Source organism: Biomphalaria glabrata, chromosome 2, assembly GCF_947242115.1.
Source record: "Biomphalaria glabrata chromosome 2, xgBioGlab47.1, whole genome shotgun sequence".
Classification (NCBI taxonomy): Eukaryota; Metazoa; Mollusca; class Gastropoda; family Planorbidae; genus Biomphalaria; species Biomphalaria glabrata.
This window is the reverse complement of record NC_074712.1, coordinates 21,114,413-21,132,980: the sequence shown is the minus strand read 5'-3', so window position 1 is coordinate 21,132,980 and position 18,568 is coordinate 21,114,413. Positions and strand designations below refer to the sequence as shown.

The 18,568-nt window shown below is 38.9% G+C and overlaps 1 protein-coding gene across 2 annotated transcripts in view; it reads left to right on the top strand.

Moving 5' to 3' along the window:
- The first annotated feature begins 1,934 nt into the window (after window positions 1-1,934).
- The window catches only part of LOC106050646 (guanine nucleotide-binding protein G(o) subunit alpha-like), a 30,609-nt gene continuing 13,975 nt past the window's right edge, over window positions 1,935-18,568 (top strand). Inside the window, exons 1-4 of one of the 2 annotated variants that reach the window (XM_056022047.1) lie at window positions 1,935-2,196; window positions 3,452-3,752; window positions 17,551-17,642; window positions 18,158-18,250. In XM_056022047.1, the coding sequence (XP_055878022.1) occupies window positions 3,629-3,752; window positions 17,551-17,642; window positions 18,158-18,250 (309 nt within the window). In that variant the 5' untranslated portion in view covers window positions 1,935-2,196; window positions 3,452-3,628. Of the gene's footprint in view, window positions 2,197-2,311; window positions 2,554-3,451; window positions 3,753-17,550; window positions 17,643-18,157; window positions 18,251-18,568 lie in introns of those variants that run through there. The other variant, XM_056022048.1, reaches the window with a different exon arrangement.

Below are 18,568 nucleotides of genomic sequence, written 5' to 3'. Positions count from 1 at the left end.
AAATGGGTTCAAATATTAATAAGTACCTTGTATTATATAGATATTCAACTAGTTTTGTTCACAAACTATGATTTCTTTATCAAAATAGGACCGCCCCCCCCACTCAGATGGCTAAAGTGGAGAGAACAGTAGATGCAATCGCCCCCTCCCCACCGTATAGGCCAAGATACCAGAAGGGGAACGACATAATATAAAAATTATATGGTAATTCAACTAATTTTGTTCACAAACTATGATTTCTCAAAAAAAACAACAACAAACAAACAAAAAAACAACAACAAAAAAAAAAACAACCCGCCCCCACCACTCAAGGGCAATAGATGTATTTGCCCCCCCCCCAATCGGCCATCAGGAGAACTACATAATATTGTTACGTATTTCTGAATCTTCTGGCTGAATGTAGGCCTATTAGTAGGTATACAAATAAAAACACTGCAAAGAACTTGACGACTAAACTTTCAGTTTCATATAACTTTAATGACTATTAACTCTAACATTTCGTTACTGTAACATGTAGCGTAGAAGACTGTACAATATCTGTCAGTTTACAGTTAGCTATACTTCGTTGCAATTCATCTCTTCACTTCTTTGCAATTCATCTCTTCTCAACTTGCATCGAGCGGTATTCCACAGAACAGACCAACGACACACTTCCCAGTGTCGCTCCAGGTCTCCCAAAACTGAACCAAGTCGTACTCAAGTCTATCGAATCAGAGCCGCACACGTCTTACATCGACTGTATCGACTGTAACAGCTCAAGTCCACTGTAGTTCGCTGTATAGACTTTAACGACAGTAGTCCACTCCAGTTAACTCTACCCTAGTTAACTTGCATCGAGTCGTACACATTTCTCTTCCACTAGAACCGCACACGTCTTACATCGTCTGTATCGACTGTAGCGGCTCACTCACGACTGACTTTCACATTAACTCTCTGGCTTATATAGAGTCCCTAATCGATACTCCAAAGTTGCACAAACACTGCTAGTATCCTCTGGAATAACACGTGAGGAAACGTCACATCCTGTCTTTGTTTTTACATGTAGATTCCAGAGAACACATGCTGCAGTGTCATCAAGCCGTGGTCACACATACTGACCTCTATCTGTCACTGTTCATTAGTAACTGCCCCCTTCTTAGATCTGTTTGTCCCCTGGAACAACACGTGAGGACACGTCACATTCTGTCTTTGTTTATACGCGTAGATTCCAGAGAACACTGGCTGCTGTGTCATCTCGCTGGGGTCACACGCTGACCTCTACTTGTCACTGTTCATTTGTAACAATATAAAGATCGGTTAAAATATCAATAACAAGTTTTAATCATATAGATATTTAATTGATTCTGTTAACAAGCTGTGATTTCTACAAATAAATTGGACCGCCCCCCCCCATTCGATAGTTTAGATGGGTGCGTGATTGATGCCTATTTGCCCCCTCCTCATCCCACCAAATCGGCCAACATACTAGAAGGGGGGAGAAATAATCTAAAAATAGGTTCAAATATAAATAATTAGTATATATTATTTACAAAAGTTATAAATTCGTTTGCAAATTTTGTGATTTCTTTACTAAAATTCTTTGGGGGGAGGTCGCCCCTATGGCCCCTTTCCGGATCCGCCAGTGAAATGGAGTGTTATTGTGGTATGCTTTGATAACCTGTGAACCAAGGCAACCACGCCACTGCACAACAATATCCATGTAATAGTCCCAAATGGAGTGTTATTGTGGTATGCTTTGATAATGTTATCTAAACTAAAATGCATTTTCTTGTGTACCTAGCGCCCGGTTCATAAATTATAGCCCAAAGAATGAAAGATCTCTTTCATACGCGTAAAGCCATTTATTAGGCCTACTCCAAATATTACAGACAGAAGGGGGAAAATGTCACTCCATTGATTGTTGACTGTATAGGTTTAGAAAGTAGGGGGTTGACAGAAAACATCGCTTAACTTGACCCGGGAGTATTCGAGCGAAGAGAGGTGCGCGTGGACAGCAGACGACAGTAGTGCTGGTTGCTGATGTAAACAACACTCCAACGCAATCTTCGACAAGTCAGTCATGTTTCTCCCCCCATATTATTTATTGTCGAATTTTGATCTAGAACACACTAAGGAATACTTTTAATTGAAATATTCCTAGATCTAAGAGAAGGCCTGGATCTACCTGGTTAGGATACTTAGGCGACGTCATACAAGGTAAGGAAAGAAAGTTATCATGTGTGTTGTGATTACACATTAGTCAGAGAAAATTTCACAATGTGTTGTCTATAGTCTAGCCTACATTTACCGCTAGCACGGCCCACGCCTCATCAGTTTGGAATGTTACAAACGTTTGGCTTGGCGTCTTTCGGTATTTTTAGTGGTGATCAAACGTCCATATCTAACAGTCGATCTCCACTCAACGGTGTTACTGCGGGTCAACATGTCACCTGTAAGACCAGAGGCTCCTTGATCACACAGTGCAATTAAGTTGTAGGTTGTATCCACAGGTGGTCCATTATTTGGGGCCTTTACAGACTCCTAGCTAAGCATTATGGGATTTCTTTGTGTTAGGTAACAATGTTAGTGTGTTTGTTTAATTTGTTCAAAGATCTATCTATCTATCTATCTATCTATCTATCTATCTATCTATCTATCTATCTATCTATCTATCTATCTATCTATCTATCTATCTATCTATCTATCTATCTGTCTGTCTGTCTGTCTGTCTGCCCTATCTATCTATCTATCTATCTATCTATCTATCTATCTATCTATCTATCTATCTATCTATCTATCTATCTATCTATCTATCTATCTATCTATCTATCTATCTATATATATATATATCTATCTGTCTTTCTGTCTGTCTATCTGTCTGTCTGCCTGCCTGCCTGCCTGCCTGCCCTATCTATCTATCTATCTATCTATCTATCTATCTATCTATCTATCTATCTATCTATCTATCTATCTATCTATCTATCTATCTATCTGTCTGTCTGTCTGTCTGTCTGTCATCCGTCCGTCCATCTGTCTGTCTATCGGACCATTTCATTTATCTAATAGTCTGTTAGATATCTATCTATTTGTCTGTCTGTCTGCTTTTCTATCTAAATTAATATAGAAAATCTACAAAAGTGTATTTTATATGTCTAAGTCTACACCATTTATTAGCCCTGCTACTGAAATTGCAGAAAACTATTACTATTATTGAACTTTAGGGAAGTTTAGTGTCAATTCAAAAGATTTCTATAGTATATTTCTTATTATAGAAGTAGGGCCTATTTGATAAAAAACAATAGAGAAATTAATTAAATGTTTAATACTCACTACATTCATTGGTTGTTAAAATGTACTATTATAATTGTGTTTAGTAGGCCTACTACCTATATTGTACACACACAAAAATTACTCATGTAAGTTAGGAAGTTAAGATACAAATTTAACCCTCATTTACATATATTTTCATCAGAAGTGTTCCATAAAGGGAGAAAAGTCAAAGACTTTCAAGCCACTTTGCGTTCCCCGTTCAACGAAATCTTTTACTATGGGGTGAACACAGAGATGTAGACATACAACTTGAATACGGACACTTCTGTTTCTGGGAAAGCCATTTGGAAATAACTTTTGGAGTCTGTGTGTATGCGAGATGGGTTTATGTTTTAGCTTGGACCAAGAAGAAGAGAAAGCAAGAGCCAGAAGTGAAGCTATTGATCAGAAACTGAGAAAATGGGCGAAAGAGGAGGAGAATATCATGAACATACTTCTGCTTGGTAAGTACCAAGCTTGACTTTGTTTACCAAACATTGCCTAGTCGTAGTACTAACATAGCAGTCACTGAATGGTATAAGTTTGGAAATGTGTTTATAGCTCTAAAAATTCATAAGGAAAAAACTATTAAGTTTAATATTTGAGGAAAAGATTTAGGCTATGCATGTTACAATGTTCACACTTTTCATATAGGAACATTTTCATAGTCCCATTGTTTATTTATATTTTGGAAAGGGATATGGATTATCATATTGTTTATGTAGCCTTTCAGAAGTAGAGTTCTTGTAAATTTAATCTAGATTTCCTTTAAAAAAATAATTTGATTTGCATATTTAAGTTAAAAAATTTGTATATGTTTATGTGGACGGTAAAGCCCTTGGTAAACTCACTGTCGTAAGTAGGCCTATTTGCTGTATTCAGAGCATGCTACAGGCGTGCAAATCTTCACATTTTTGACTGCCGTAAAAAAAAGTAAATTATATTCTTTAAATTCTGATACATTTTTTTTAATCTCTTTTTATTGAGGCTCCTTTCTCGTGGATATCTGGGGTTGTAGCCCCGTCCGATGCCCTCCATTAAATCCTGCCCTGATAATATGATTTACTTTCCAACTTGACTTTTACCTAATCTAAGTCAGTAGGACCGTTGAGAGTTTGATGGAGTGTCGTGAGTTGGGGCACTACACATGATCGGTAGACCGTCTCTCTAAATCCTTTTTCGCCTTGACTTAGAACTCTTTCAATGACAGACCCGTCCATCAGACCCGTCCATCAGACCCGTCCATTCTTTGTCGCCTTTCTATCAATGACAGACCCGTCCATTCTTTGGACCCGTCCATTCTTTGGACCCGTCCATTCTTTGTCGCCTTTCTATCAATGACAGACCCGTCCATTCTTTGGACCCGTCCATTCTTTGGACCCGTCCATTCTTTGTCGCCTTTCTATCAATGACAGACCCGTCCATTCTTTGGACCCGTCCATTCTTTGTTGCCTTTCTATCAATGACAGACCCGTCCATTCTTTGTCGCCTTTCTATCAATGACAGACCCGTCCATTCTTTGTCGCCTTTCTATCAATGACAGACCCGTCCATTCTTTGTCGCCTTTCTATCAATGACAGACCCGTCCATTCTTTGTCGCCTTTCTATCAATGACAGACCCGTCCATTCTTTGTCGCCTTTCTTTCAATGACAGACCCGTCCATTCTTTGGACCCGTCCATTCTTTGTCGCCTTTCTTTCAATGACAGACCCGTCCATTCTTTGGACCCGTCCATTCTTTGTCGCCTTTCTATCAATGACAGACCCGTCCATTCTTTGTCGCCTTTCTATCAATGACAGACCCGTCCATTCTTTGTCGCCTTTCTTTCAATGACAGACCCGTCCATTCTTTGTCGCCTTTCTATCAATGACAGACCCGTCCATTCTTTGTCGCCTTTCTATCAATGACAGACCCGTCCATTCTTTGTCGCCTTTCTATCAATGACAGACCCGTCCATTCTTTGTCGCCTTTCTATCAATGACAGACCCGTCCATTCTTTGGACCCGTCCATTCTTTGTCGCCTTTCTTTCAATGACAGACCCGTCCATTCTTTGGACCCGTCCATTCTTTGTCGCCTTTCTTTCAATGACAGACCCGTCCATTCTTTGTCGCCTTTCTATCAATGACAGACCCGTCCATTCTTTGTCGCCTTTCTATCAATGACAGACCCGTCCATTCTTTGTCGCCTTTCTATCAATGACAGACCCGTCCATTCTTTGTCGCCTTTCTATCAATGACAGACCCGTCCATTCTTTGTCGCCTTTCTATCAATGACAGACCCGTCCATTCTTTGTCGCCTTTCTATCAATGACAGACCCGTCCATTCTTTGTCGCCTTTCTTTCAATGACAGACCCGTCCATTCTTTGTCGCCTTTCTATCAATGACAGACCCGTCCATTCTTTGTCGCCTTTCTATCAATGACAGACCCGTCCATTCTTTGTCGCCTTTCTATCAATGACAGACCCGTCCATTCTTTGGACCCGTCCATTCTTTGTCGCCTTTCTTTCAATGACAGACCCGTCCATTCTTTGGACCCGTCCATTCTTTGTCGCCTTTCTTTCAATGACAGACCCGTCCATTCTTTGTCGCCTTTCTATCAATGACAGACCCGTCCATTCTTTGTCGCCTTTCTATCAATGACAGACCCGTCCATTCTTTGTCGCCTTTCTATCAATGACAGACCCGTCCATTCTTTGTCGCCTTTCTATCAATGACAGACCCGTCCATTCTTTGTCGCCTTTCTATCAATGACAGACCCGTCCATTCTTTGTCGCCTTTCTATCAATGACAGACCCGTCCATTCTTTGTCGCCTTTCTATCAATGACAGACCCGTCCATTCTTTGTCGCCTTTCTATCAATGACAGACCCGTCCATTCTTTGTCGCCTTTCTATCAATGACAGACCCGTCCATTCTTTGTCGCCTTTCTATCAATGACAGACCCGTCCATTCTTTGTCGCCTTTCTATCAATGACAGACCCGTCCATTCTTTGTCGCCTTTCTATCAATGACAGACCCGTCCATTCTTTGTCGCCTTTCTATCAATGACAGACCCGTCCATTCTTTGTCGCCTTTCTATCAATGACAGACCCGTCCATTCTTTGTCGCCTTTCTATCAATGACAGACCCGTCCATTCTTTGTCACCTTTCTATCAATGACAGACCCGTCCATTCTTTGTCGCCTTTCTTTCAATGACAGACCCGTCCATTCTTTGTCGCCTTTCTATCAATGACAGACCCGTCCATTCTTTGTCGCCTTTCTATCAATGACAGACCCGTCCATTCTTTGTCGCCTTTCTTTCAATGACAGACCCGTCCATTCTTTGTCGCCTTTCTATCAATGACAGACCCGTCCATTCTTTGTCGCCTTTCTATCAATGACAGACCCGTCCATTCTTTGTCGCCTTTCTATCAATGACAGACCCGTCCATTCTTTGTCGCCTTTCTTTCAATGACAGACCCGTCCATTCTTTGTCGCCTTTCTATCAATGACAGACCCGTCCATTCTTTGTCGCCTTTCTTTCAATGACAGACCCGTCCATTCTTTGTCGCCTTTCTTTCAATGACAGACCCGTCCATTCTTTGTCGCCTTTCTATCAATGACAGACCCGTCCATTCTTTGTCGCCTTTCTATCAATGACAGACCCGTCCATTCTTTGTCGCCTTTCTTTCAATGACAGACCCGTCCATTCTTTGTCACCTTTCTATCAATGACAGACCCGTCCATTCTTTGTCACCTTTCTATCAATGACAGACCCGTCCATTCTTTGTCGCCTTTCTATCAATGACAGACCCGTCCATTCTTTGTCACCTTTCTATCAATGACAGACCCGTCCATTCTTTGTCGCCTTTCTTTCAATGACAGACCCGTCCATTCTTTGTCACCTTTCTATCAATGACAGACCCGTCCATTCTTTGTCACCTTTCTATCAATGACAGACCCGTCCATTCTTTGTCGCCTTTCTATCAATGACAGACCCGTCCATTCTTTGTCGCCTTTCTATCAATGACAGACCCGTCCATTCTTTGTCACCTTTCTATCAATGACAGACCCGTCCATTCTTTGTCATCTTTCTATCAATGACAGACCCGTCCATTCTTTGTCGCCTTTCTATCAATGACAGACCCGTCCATTCTTTGTCGCCTTTCTATCAATGACAGACCCGTCCATTCTTTGTCGCCTTTCTATCAATGACAGACCCGTCCATTCTTTGTCGCCTTTCTTTCAATGACAGACCCGTCCATTCTTTGTCGCCTTTCTATCAATGACAGACCCGTCCATTCTTTGTCGCCTTTCTTTCAATGACAGACCCGTCCATTCTTTGTCGCCTTTCTATCAATGACAGACCCGTCCATTCTTTGTCGCCTTTCTTTCAATGACAGACCCGTCCATTCTTTGTCGCCTTTCTATCAATGACAGACCCGTCCATTCTTTGTCGCCTTTCTATCAATGACAGACCCGTCCATTCTTTGTCGCCTTTCTATCAATGACAGACCCGTCCATTCTTTGTCGCCTTTCTATCAATGACAGACCCGTCCATTCTTTGGACCCGTCCATTCTTTGTTGCCTTTCTATCAATGACAGACCCGTCCATTCTTTGTCGCCTTTCTATCAATGACAGACCCGTCCATTCTTTGTCGCCTTTCTATCAATGACAGACCCGTCCATTCTTTGGACCCGTCCATTCTTTGTTGCCTTTCTATCAATGATAGACCCGTCCATTCTTTGTCGCCTTTCTATCAATGACAGACCCGTCCATTCTTTGTCGCCTTTCTATCAATGACAGACCCGTCCATTCTTTGTCACCTTTCTATCAATGACAGACCCGTCCATTCTTTGTCGCCTTTTTTTCAATGACAGACCCGTCCATTCTTTGTCGCCTTTCTATCAATGACAGACCCGTCCATTCTTTGTCGCCTTTCTATCAATGACAGACCCGTCCATTCTTTGTCACCTTTCTATCAATGACAGACCCGTCCATTCTTTGTCGCCTTTCTATCAATGACAGACCCGTCCATTCTTTGTCGCCTTTCTTTCAATGACAGACCCGTCCATTCTTTGTCGCCTTTCTATCAATGACAGACCCGTCCATTCTTTGTCACCTTTCTATCAATGACAGACCCGTCCATTCTTTGTCGCCTTTCTATCAATGACAGACCCGTCCATTCTTTGTCGCCTTTCTATCAATGACAGACCCGTCCATTCTTTGTCACCTTTCTATCAATGACAGACCCGTCCATTTTTTGTCGCCTTTCTATCAATGACAGACCCGTCCATTCTTTGTCGCCTTTCTATCAATGACAGACCCGTCCATTCTTTGTCGCCTTTCTATCAATGACAGACCCGTCCATTCTTTGTCGCCTTTCTTTCAATGACAGACCCGTCCATTCTTTGTCGCCTTTCTATCTATGACAGACCCGTCCATTCTTTGTCGCCTTTCTTTCAATGACAGACCCGTCCATTCTTTGTCGCCTTTCTATCAATGACAGACCCGTCCATTCTTTGTCGCCTTTCTTTCAATGACAGACCCGTCCATTCTTTGTCGCCTTTCTATCAATGACAGACCCGTCCATTCTTTGTCGCCTTTCTATCAATGACAGACCCGTCCATTCTTTGTCGCCTTTCTTTCAATGACAGACCCGTCCATTCTTTGTCGCCTTTCTATCAATGACAGACCCGTCCATTCTTTGTCGCCTTTCTATCAATGACAGACCCGTCCATTCTTTGTTGCCTTTCTATCAATGACAGACCCGTCCATTCTTTGTCGCCTTTCTATCAATGACAGACCCGTCCAGTCTTTGTCGCCTTTCTATCAATGACAGACCCGTCCATTCTTTGTCGCCTTTCTATCAATGACAGACCCGTCCATTCTTTGTCGCCTTTCTATCAATGACAGACCCGTCCATTCTTTGTCGCCTTTCTATCAATGACAGACCCGTCCATTCTTTGTCGCCTTTCTATCAATGACAGACCCGTCCATTCTTTGTCGCCTTTCTATCAATGACAGACCCGTCCATTCTTTGTCGCCTTTCTATCAATGACAGACCCGTCCATTCTTTGTCGCCTTTCTATCAATGACAGACCCGTCCATTCTTTGTCGCCTTTCTATCAATGACAGACCCGTCCATTCTTTGTCGCCTTTCTATCAATGACAGACCCGTCCATTCTTTGTCGCCTTTCTATCAATGACAGACCCGTCCATTCTTTGTCGCCTTTCTATCAATGACAGACCCGTCCATTCTTTGTCGCCTTTCTATCAATGACAGACCCGTCCATTCTTTGTCGCCTTTCTATCAATGACAGACCCGTCCATTCTTTGTCGCCTTTCTATCAATGACAGACCCGTCCATTCTTTGTCGCCTTTCTATCAATGACAGAAAGGACAGACCCGTCCATTCTTTGTCGCCTTTCTATCAATGACAGACCCGTCCATTCTTTGTCGCCTTTCTATCAATGTCTCTTTCTGTTTCTTCGTCTTTTTCTGTTAGCTTCTGTTCCCTACGGTGAACCAAGAAAGCCATGGATAGCGAGAAAACATGGGCCTCAGCTCTTGAAGAAAAGCTTGCCACACGGAAAATGGCCAGCTCCTATACCACCAAAGCAAAAGCCACCTTGACCTGCACACTGCAATATATGTGGCGGGAGTGTCTCTCCAAAATTGGGCTCCACAGCCATATGAAAAAGTGTTCGAGATGAACAATAGTCGTTCTACGACTGAAGGAGGCCAATATACTGTTCCCCAAAGTAAGGTATTTGCGAGTCACGAGGACCTCATATGGCAATATTGTTTTAGTTGCGTATTTTGACAGTGGTCATTGGGGCCCGAAGGCCATTGTGATCCTATGTCGGATTTCCTCATTGGTGGTGCTGTTTTTGTAGGTGATACCTAAGATCCTTCTATAGCACCCCGAATCCTTGGCTAATTTTAACTTGTTACAAAAGAAATGTGGAAGTCCTTGATTCTATGTTTAACTTGTTCCAAAAGATTAGTGGAAGTCCTTGATTCTACTTTTCATCAAAAACATGATAAACTAATAGTTTAACTACTTTATTTTAGTTGAAAACTAGTTTTAGTTTAACTTTTAAAAGTTAGTTTAGTTCCCATCACTACAAACAATCTTAACATCGTGTAGGGTTGAGAGTTGGACAGGGTTGAGAGTTGGACAGGGTTGAGAGTTGGACAGGGTTGAGAGTTGGACATAGGTGTCAGGTTAAAAGAAAAAAAAAAAGCTTATGTTCATGACTTTTAGTCTCGAGAAACTCAACAAACATACCAAAGTGAAACAACGAACTCAAAGTAGTTTGTGATCCGTTATTGTTGAGAAATGAAAGTATTGAATGAATTGATTTGTACATATCTGTTGGATAAAATACAACACTAATGTAATTAGATTGAGTTTTATGTTCCTTAAACCAATTATTGTAACCCAGCCTCTTTTTTTTTCAAAACTTACATCAGCTCTGTCTGTCTGTCTGGTAAAAAGTATTAACTCTGTCTGGTAAAAAGTATGTACACATCATTTCTCCCACACCCAATCTCGGATTGAAATTTTTCACAATTATTTCTTTTACCTGACAACACAATATTACCAATTATTTAATTAACTATTGATGATTAATTATTTTGTTAGGTATCGAACAAGAGCATGAAATTGTACTTGACTGATGTATTGGTATAAGCTGAATTAGTCCCCTTTATACACTGTAGGTCGCCGCTTTACAGTTTGAAACTAACAATAGATAACTATAAAACCTTCTATTTTCATATTTTCTATTTTTCGCGTGGTCAGTGTGTTGGCTTGTGAAGCTAGAGCCCTCTAGTTTGAATACAACTACGCTTAATATAAGCTTTGTTTTTTTTAAAGTATTTTTTTTTATTTTACTTTTTTTTTCACATTGTGAAGTTAAAAAATAAACAATAGCTGTCGTGTAGTCACAAAGGTTACGAACTTTTAGCTTTCAATCTTTCATATTTAAATCTTTTTGTTGAAAAGAAATGGGGGTGGGCGAGAAAGTGCTGAGATGGTTATATTTTTTTTAAAGGTTTCTTTTATATGTTTTCGGTATTTGTGGAATACTCCTGCAATGTACAATGAAAATGAAACTTAAATCAAGTATTCACTTGTAATTGCTCATTTCGCTAGCCTTTGTGGTTTCTTGGACGTGTTTTAAATCCTTATTCCATCTAGTGGTAGAGTAACTTTCATGTTTCGAACCATTTTTCTGCTTGATAATTGTTTCACTGTTCAATATAGGCCTATATATATATAGCTTTCGATGCTTTTTTACGTAACTACGGGTTTTTGCAGTGAACTTTGCTCAATTTAGATGCATCAATAGACATAAATAAATATAGACTGGCCGATTAAAGAGTTTTATGAAACGAAAATTTGTGACTTGCAATTTTATGTACTTTATTATACAGCATTTATGAGCAGTATAAACGTTGAGTATTCATATCTATTTCAGCCACACACCTATCTATATTGTAAATAAGGAGGCAGTGTAGTTTTGTTTAATCTCTAAGAATGAAGATATATATTTATAGCCTAGCTTTATGCCAATCTCACTTCTTTTTTATTTCCATATTCTCTCTCTCTCTCTCTTTCTCTCTCTAACTATGATGAACTATATCCTGTACTCTAAATGTAACATGAGAAAAATCCCATTTTAAAAATATGACATTAAAACCTTTATTTGATTTCTGACTTCCAATACATTAATTTTAAGCAATATCCTCCACCCTTTCCAATTATAGAGAAAGCCCTCTATTATTTTGTGATGTATGTCTGTCTTTTTATCTGTCAGATTTAAATTTTATAGAATACATGTGCTAAAGAGAATCCGATTTTAACGATTTTACCATCGCCTTATCGTGGTCTTCTATTTTTTTATTTATATCTTCCCTTCACGTCGAATATGTTCATGTGATCGATAAGAAAAGATGAGTGGTTTCCCTTCCGTTTCCCTTCGGGGACCAAATATATATTTTTGATCGTAGTATACCAAAAGCCTGCTCTTAATTTTTAAAATTAAATTTAAGTATGTTTATTTAATAATATACGTATAAACCATTTTTAAAACAAGAATTGAAAAGTTAGTTCTTGTTATATAACTTCTTATCTTTATATGACAATCATAATGCAAAAGTAACAATTACAATATTACGGCTACTCACACATATATTTTATAAGCTTGAGTATGCGGTGATATGCGAATACAACTGACCACTAGGGGCCGCCTCTAAGTTTATGCCTTCATTTGAAACCTTCTTTTTCTTCAAATATATTTTTGTTAGCGTAAGATGTTTTTAGTACAGCACACAGATGGTCATTATATAAGTGTGTACACGTTACGTTAAGTATGGTTGAACTATTCGAGAATGTAGTTAGTTTAGATTTATTCTAGAAGGCGACCAAAACAGAATACATAAAATTAAGGATAACACATATTTCTATGAAGTTTAGAAACTATGTATATAGTCCAATAAAACAAATGTTTATCAATGTAATAGTTGAATAACATTAATGTTTCGTTAATCCATATTGACACAGTTAAAACCGCTTTAAACCCACACCAAAGGATCAATTTCTAGATAGCGCCAGTTTTCTGTTGTTTATGCATCGATTGAGGATCAAGATAGACCAATGAAAACACGGCCTCTAAGTCTTCTGTATTGTTTGATTTCTGCTCAATTTCATCAGGGTCAGGGGTTTGCATTTAAAGAGGACTGTGAAAACTTTATGATGCGGACTCTCTTTTATCTCTCTCTCTCTCTCTCTCTCTCCCTCTCCGTTACTCTTAGCATGTACTCTGTGACCGTGTGTCTCTGTCTTATATTTAACACCCCCCCCCTTCACTTTCTGCTCTGCTTTTATTTCTCCTTCATACCGTTCTTGATTTAGGGGCATGGGGTGGAGTGGGGTGGGGGGGGGGCATTATCAGCATCAGCTTTCCAGTTGAGCTTTAGTAAATACTTCCTTATTCACTTTCATCCATATAGCTCGCTCTCTTTCTCTCTGTCTCCCTCTCTCTATCTCCCTCCGTCTCTCCTCCCCCCCCTCTCTCTCTTTCTATATATGGATATTTCTATGGTCATCTGTAATAGTGCCAATTAGATAGTCTACACAACTATTTCACATGGAATTTCATTTGTTAAAAAAATACTGAGAAGTTTGTATGAGGTCATTTTATTTCCATTATTATAACCGATTTTCGATCATGCTTATGTGTAAATATTCGTTTTATTTATCATAGTTAGGTCCATTATACTGACATAGGGGAATTGAAAGGGAAAAAATGTAACTGATAGAATTAGAACATAGAAATGTTGAAAATGAAAACAAAGAATTAGACCAAGCAATGTTGCTTCACTACTGTGAACCCCACAGACGAGCTTCCCTCCTGATATTAATACAGTTTGATTTATAATATCCACACATCTATGGGTTTTTTTTATTCACAACTCGTTAATTTTTCATATTCATTCCTCTCAATACATCGGCCCTATAACTTGACCATCTGAACATATTTAGATCTATATGTGCCAACTATAAAACTATCGAATGCGTCAAATCTACATGAGGTAATTGATCATTAAGACCCAGATGAAATGTTAAAAATCAGCTAATAAAATGTGGACACAATTTGGAATGAAAAAAAATAATGTCAATCTATATATATATCTATCATCATCATCTTTCCTTTGCGTTCCTCATGGAACATAGGGCCTCAGTAAAAACCTCCACCCTCCACGGTCTCTTGCTAGTTTTTTTAATAGCTTCCCAGCTCTTTCCTGTCCTCTCGGCTTTATCTAGTACACTGCGTCGCCACGTTCTTTTTGGTCTCCTCTGCGCCTTGCGCCATGGGGGTTCCTCTCTAAGGTCTGTCTAGCTCTGTTGTTGGTATCTTTTCTAAAGGTGTGACCAATCCTTCTCCACTTTCTCTCTGCACCTCTGTGCACCCATCTCCCATAATATGCTGTTTTCTATTTTGTAATACCACTGTAAATCTATAGGTATAGTTTCACAATTTTCCAACAGAAATAAATAAACTGTTGACTAAATTAATATATAAGTGTATCGGCCTGTCTCATTAAGCGTATAGATATGTTGGTAAACGCAGTAAACGAGTGGTGTAATAAGCACGTAATTACGTTCCATTCAAAAAAACGAATAAAATCTGGGTAATTACTGGGGCGCGTTTGTGAGCCAGAATGCTAATAAGAAATTTTCATTGGTGCCCCCCCCCCCCCTTTCCGGCTGTTAATGTCAATACTAGTGATTCAAATGCTGAAGAGATTGTTATTAGAGCAAATCAAGGACACCTTAGTAGGCTATTTAACCTCTTTCGAATACTTAAACAAGGTTACAAAAGACAGTTTGTGTGGAAACACAAACTCAAAATCGGCCCCCGAAGTAAAATGTTTTACATAATTCGGATAATCCTTCAGAGTTGAAGATAGTTTACTTCCTAGTCCAAACCTCCCGCAGGACGACGGGGGATGGGAGCAGGCAGGGTTTGAACCTTCGATCGTCGATAAATCCAAATGACAGTCCAGCGCGCAAACCGCACGACCAGTGGTCCACCCAGGTAGGCTTTAATATTTTCAGAAAGAAAATCCGAATGAAATTATATCAAAGACAAATGAGAGATAAGAATGGAGAAAGAAGGTTAACAGATCTTGTGTAGTGCCCCAACCGTCCCGCAGATCAAAGGATACGTGAAAGTGAATGTAAAGTTAGATGTGAACCTGGCCTAACTAGTTTGTGGTCTATAGGGCAGATGATTTAAAGTGCATCTGTTTTTGTGGCCTACGGTTAACGAGGGTGTCATGTAGCATGCACAACGACCAACCGCCTTTGCTTTTCCCCAACTAATGTCAGGTACCCATTAGAGCTGGGTAGACTCAGAAGTTGAAAATCCCAGTCTTCACCAGGATTCGAACCCGGGACACTCGGTTCGAACTAAATAAGTTAATTGTTTTGAAAAGGCTCAATCTCATATTCGAATCCTAAAAAAAAAAAATAAAAAAAAAAAAAAATTTCCTCTATATAGAAAAATTTTTCACGAAAATGATGTTTATAAGATTACTATTCGTCTTAAATTAGGTCTAACATATAATGCATACTAATTAGCTTTTTCTTATAAAAAACTGCTTGCATAATTAATTTTATAAATTAGAATTTTCGCTTTCAGGAAAAAAAAAAGTAGCCGTTGCATCAGAACTTTGAATGGTCTAAAATATTGTGAAGTCGGATTTTCAATATCTCTTCTAGTTTACGAGATCTAAACGGGACGGACTGACAGACGGACAGACATTTCGCACAAAACTATTAGCGTCTTTTCTAAAAATGAACTTTATTATACTAAGAATAGTTACATTTAACATTATTTTCATTTTTTCCCTTCATATGTTCATTGCACATTTGATTGATTTTAAATAACCCCCTCCCTTTTTTTTTGAGGGCGAGACCGTGGTAGGCTGCACTGTCGGCACTGCTGTAAATGTGGCCCTGTTTTAATCGCTTCTGTTGGTAGCACAAAAAAACTTTAATACGGAGGTAGCATTAGACTTTCACTCTATGACTTGAGACATTGAAAAACAATTGAGCTGTAACTGCTATGCATTGAGATACTTGCTGTAATGAGGATAAACTGATATGCATTGAGATACTTGCTGTAATGAAGATAAACTGATATGCATTGAGAGACTTGCTGTAATGAGGATAAACTGATATGCATTGAGATACTTGCTGTAATGAAGATAAACTGATATGCATTGAGATACTTGCTGTAATGAAGATAAACTGATATGCATTGAGATACTAAAAACTATAGCTCAGCTCCTTTTATTTATTTGTTATTAACAGTGACATTTATTGACATTGTTTAGTTTGTTGCGAAAATCTGAAATTAAAATGATTCATCTATTACGTTTGTTTTGGCTAAAACTCATCGGGGACTCAAACTCCACCCTACTAGCTCAACTAGGCTGTCATAGTGTCTTTTTTTCCCCTCTCACTATAAATTTAAAGTATCCGATTACGAAAAACAGAAAATGTTCTTTTCCGCTTGTTTTGAGATTTCAACCAATGAGAACACAGTGTTACATTTCCTGGGAAGTGAATTGATGATAATATTCCGGTAGCTGTGGTATGAAAATAAAGTGGAAACTCAATCAGGTTTCAATCAGTCCTCAAGTACATCACCTCTTGCTCTCCACCTCCCCTCCCCCAAGGGAAAAAAAAAGAAATTTTAAGTCAGAGACAAAATTTCAATCAACAGGTAAAAATGCGAAATGGGAATATGTAGATGTTTCAATATTACAGTTCTGAATGAAAATCTGTCTGGTGCAAAACAGGGAGTATAACAACGTTTATGATTGGTTGTAGCAAGATTGAGAAATCAGTTTAAGAATGTAGATCAGACTAATATCAATCTTGTCCCTACATCAGTTGCACAATACAACCAAATGAAACTGGTTTCAGCATGCTTATAGATAAGCTTGGTGGTCTATTAGGGTTTAAGGGCCCACTATTCCTTTGACCACCGTGAAGGATTTCTCTCAGCTGTGAGCCGTGAACCATGAGCTCTTTCCCCGTAGCCCTGTCTTTCACTGTAACATCGACTATTATCGTGTTGGGTCGCGTGTCATTTTGTGGGTGTTTTTATTCACTTAACTTGTAATGTTGCAGTGGATCCTTCTGGGATGGCGGCGGGCAGGATTTGAATCCGGAATCACCGTGGAGCGCATACCACACGACCAGGCAAACATCCATTTCAATATCTCTGTCTTATAGGCGGTATCTTCACTATTGTACCCGTTTAGATTGCGCTCTAAGAAAAGCACTAACACTGAACTTATGTTTATGTTGAAAGACATCAAGAAAATATATGTGTCAGTGGCACTCAGTGGCAGTCATTTCCTCTGTACTCTTGGCTTCTAATTTTCCTTGAGTTAAACCGTTAGCCCAGTAAACACTCCCCCCAGAGTCAACGTAGACACGGAGCTTGACTTGACCTCTTTCTGGATGCCTGGAACATTTCCCCTACACCTTGTGTCAATACTGCAATGTGTCGCCAGGCCTATAGGGTCCTCTACAATACCGTCTCACTGACATGTTTTCAGTTCAAATTTAACTTTCCCAAATTAACATACAAAAGGGGGATTAAAGAATCTTTAAAAAAAAATAATGCACACAATGAATGCCCGGAGTTTAGTCAGTAAATATTGAATGTTTTGTTTGATTATATTTTAGGTGCAGCAGAAGGCGGTAAAAGTACTCTAGTCAAACAGATGAAAATAATACACCATGACGGATTTTCACACGAAGAACTCATGTCATTTAGGGTAATAACAAAAAAAAAAAAAAAGATGTTATCAATTTTGTAAATACATTATTTCAGAAGTAGTAAACATAAGAAACAAAACTTACAAAAAACAGCAACATTAAACATTGTGAATGTTAAAGATCAACCTTGTGGTCGGAAGAATCAGGCTGACATATTTGACCAAATACTGCAATATTTTTTTGTGGCATCTTATATTGCTTCCTTTGTTGAACTTGAACCCCCCAGAAAATTTATATTACGTATAGTATAATATAGTTATAAAATACACCCTAGTAAAAGTTCTATAAGATTTCAATGTAAAATAATTGAAATGCACTACAAAAAAAAACACACCAAAAAACAATACGTACACTAGAAAGGTAAATTATTTAAAATAAATGTGAAAAGGAAACAATTTAAATACACTTTAAAAAAAAGTACACCAAAATAGGAACAACGAAATGAATGAAAATATTTCTAGCTTGTACATTTTGTTCTCATTGAACTGTATTTTCTGTGTGTTTGTGTGTGCAGCCTGCTGTGTTGGAGAACCTAGTCAACTCTATGCAATTTGTCCTTGGTGGCATGGGATTGCTTCGAATTAACTTAGAAAAATCTAACAATAAGGTGAGTTTACAACACAGGTTCTTCATCGGAAGTTTTGTCACACTTTACTCCATACTGTTCATACTGCAATTCTTTGCAACCATTTTGTGCTACTACTCTGAACAACCATTCTATGCTACTACTCTGAATAACCATTTTGTGCTACTACTCTGAACAACCATTCTATGCTACTACTCTGAATAACCATTTTGTGCTACTATTCTGAACAACCATTATTTGCTACCATTTGCTGAGATAAACAAAAACTGCATAATATTAAAGTAATAATCTTTTATGTAAAAGAATGTGATTAATATTATTTGTGTTGTTATATTTGTG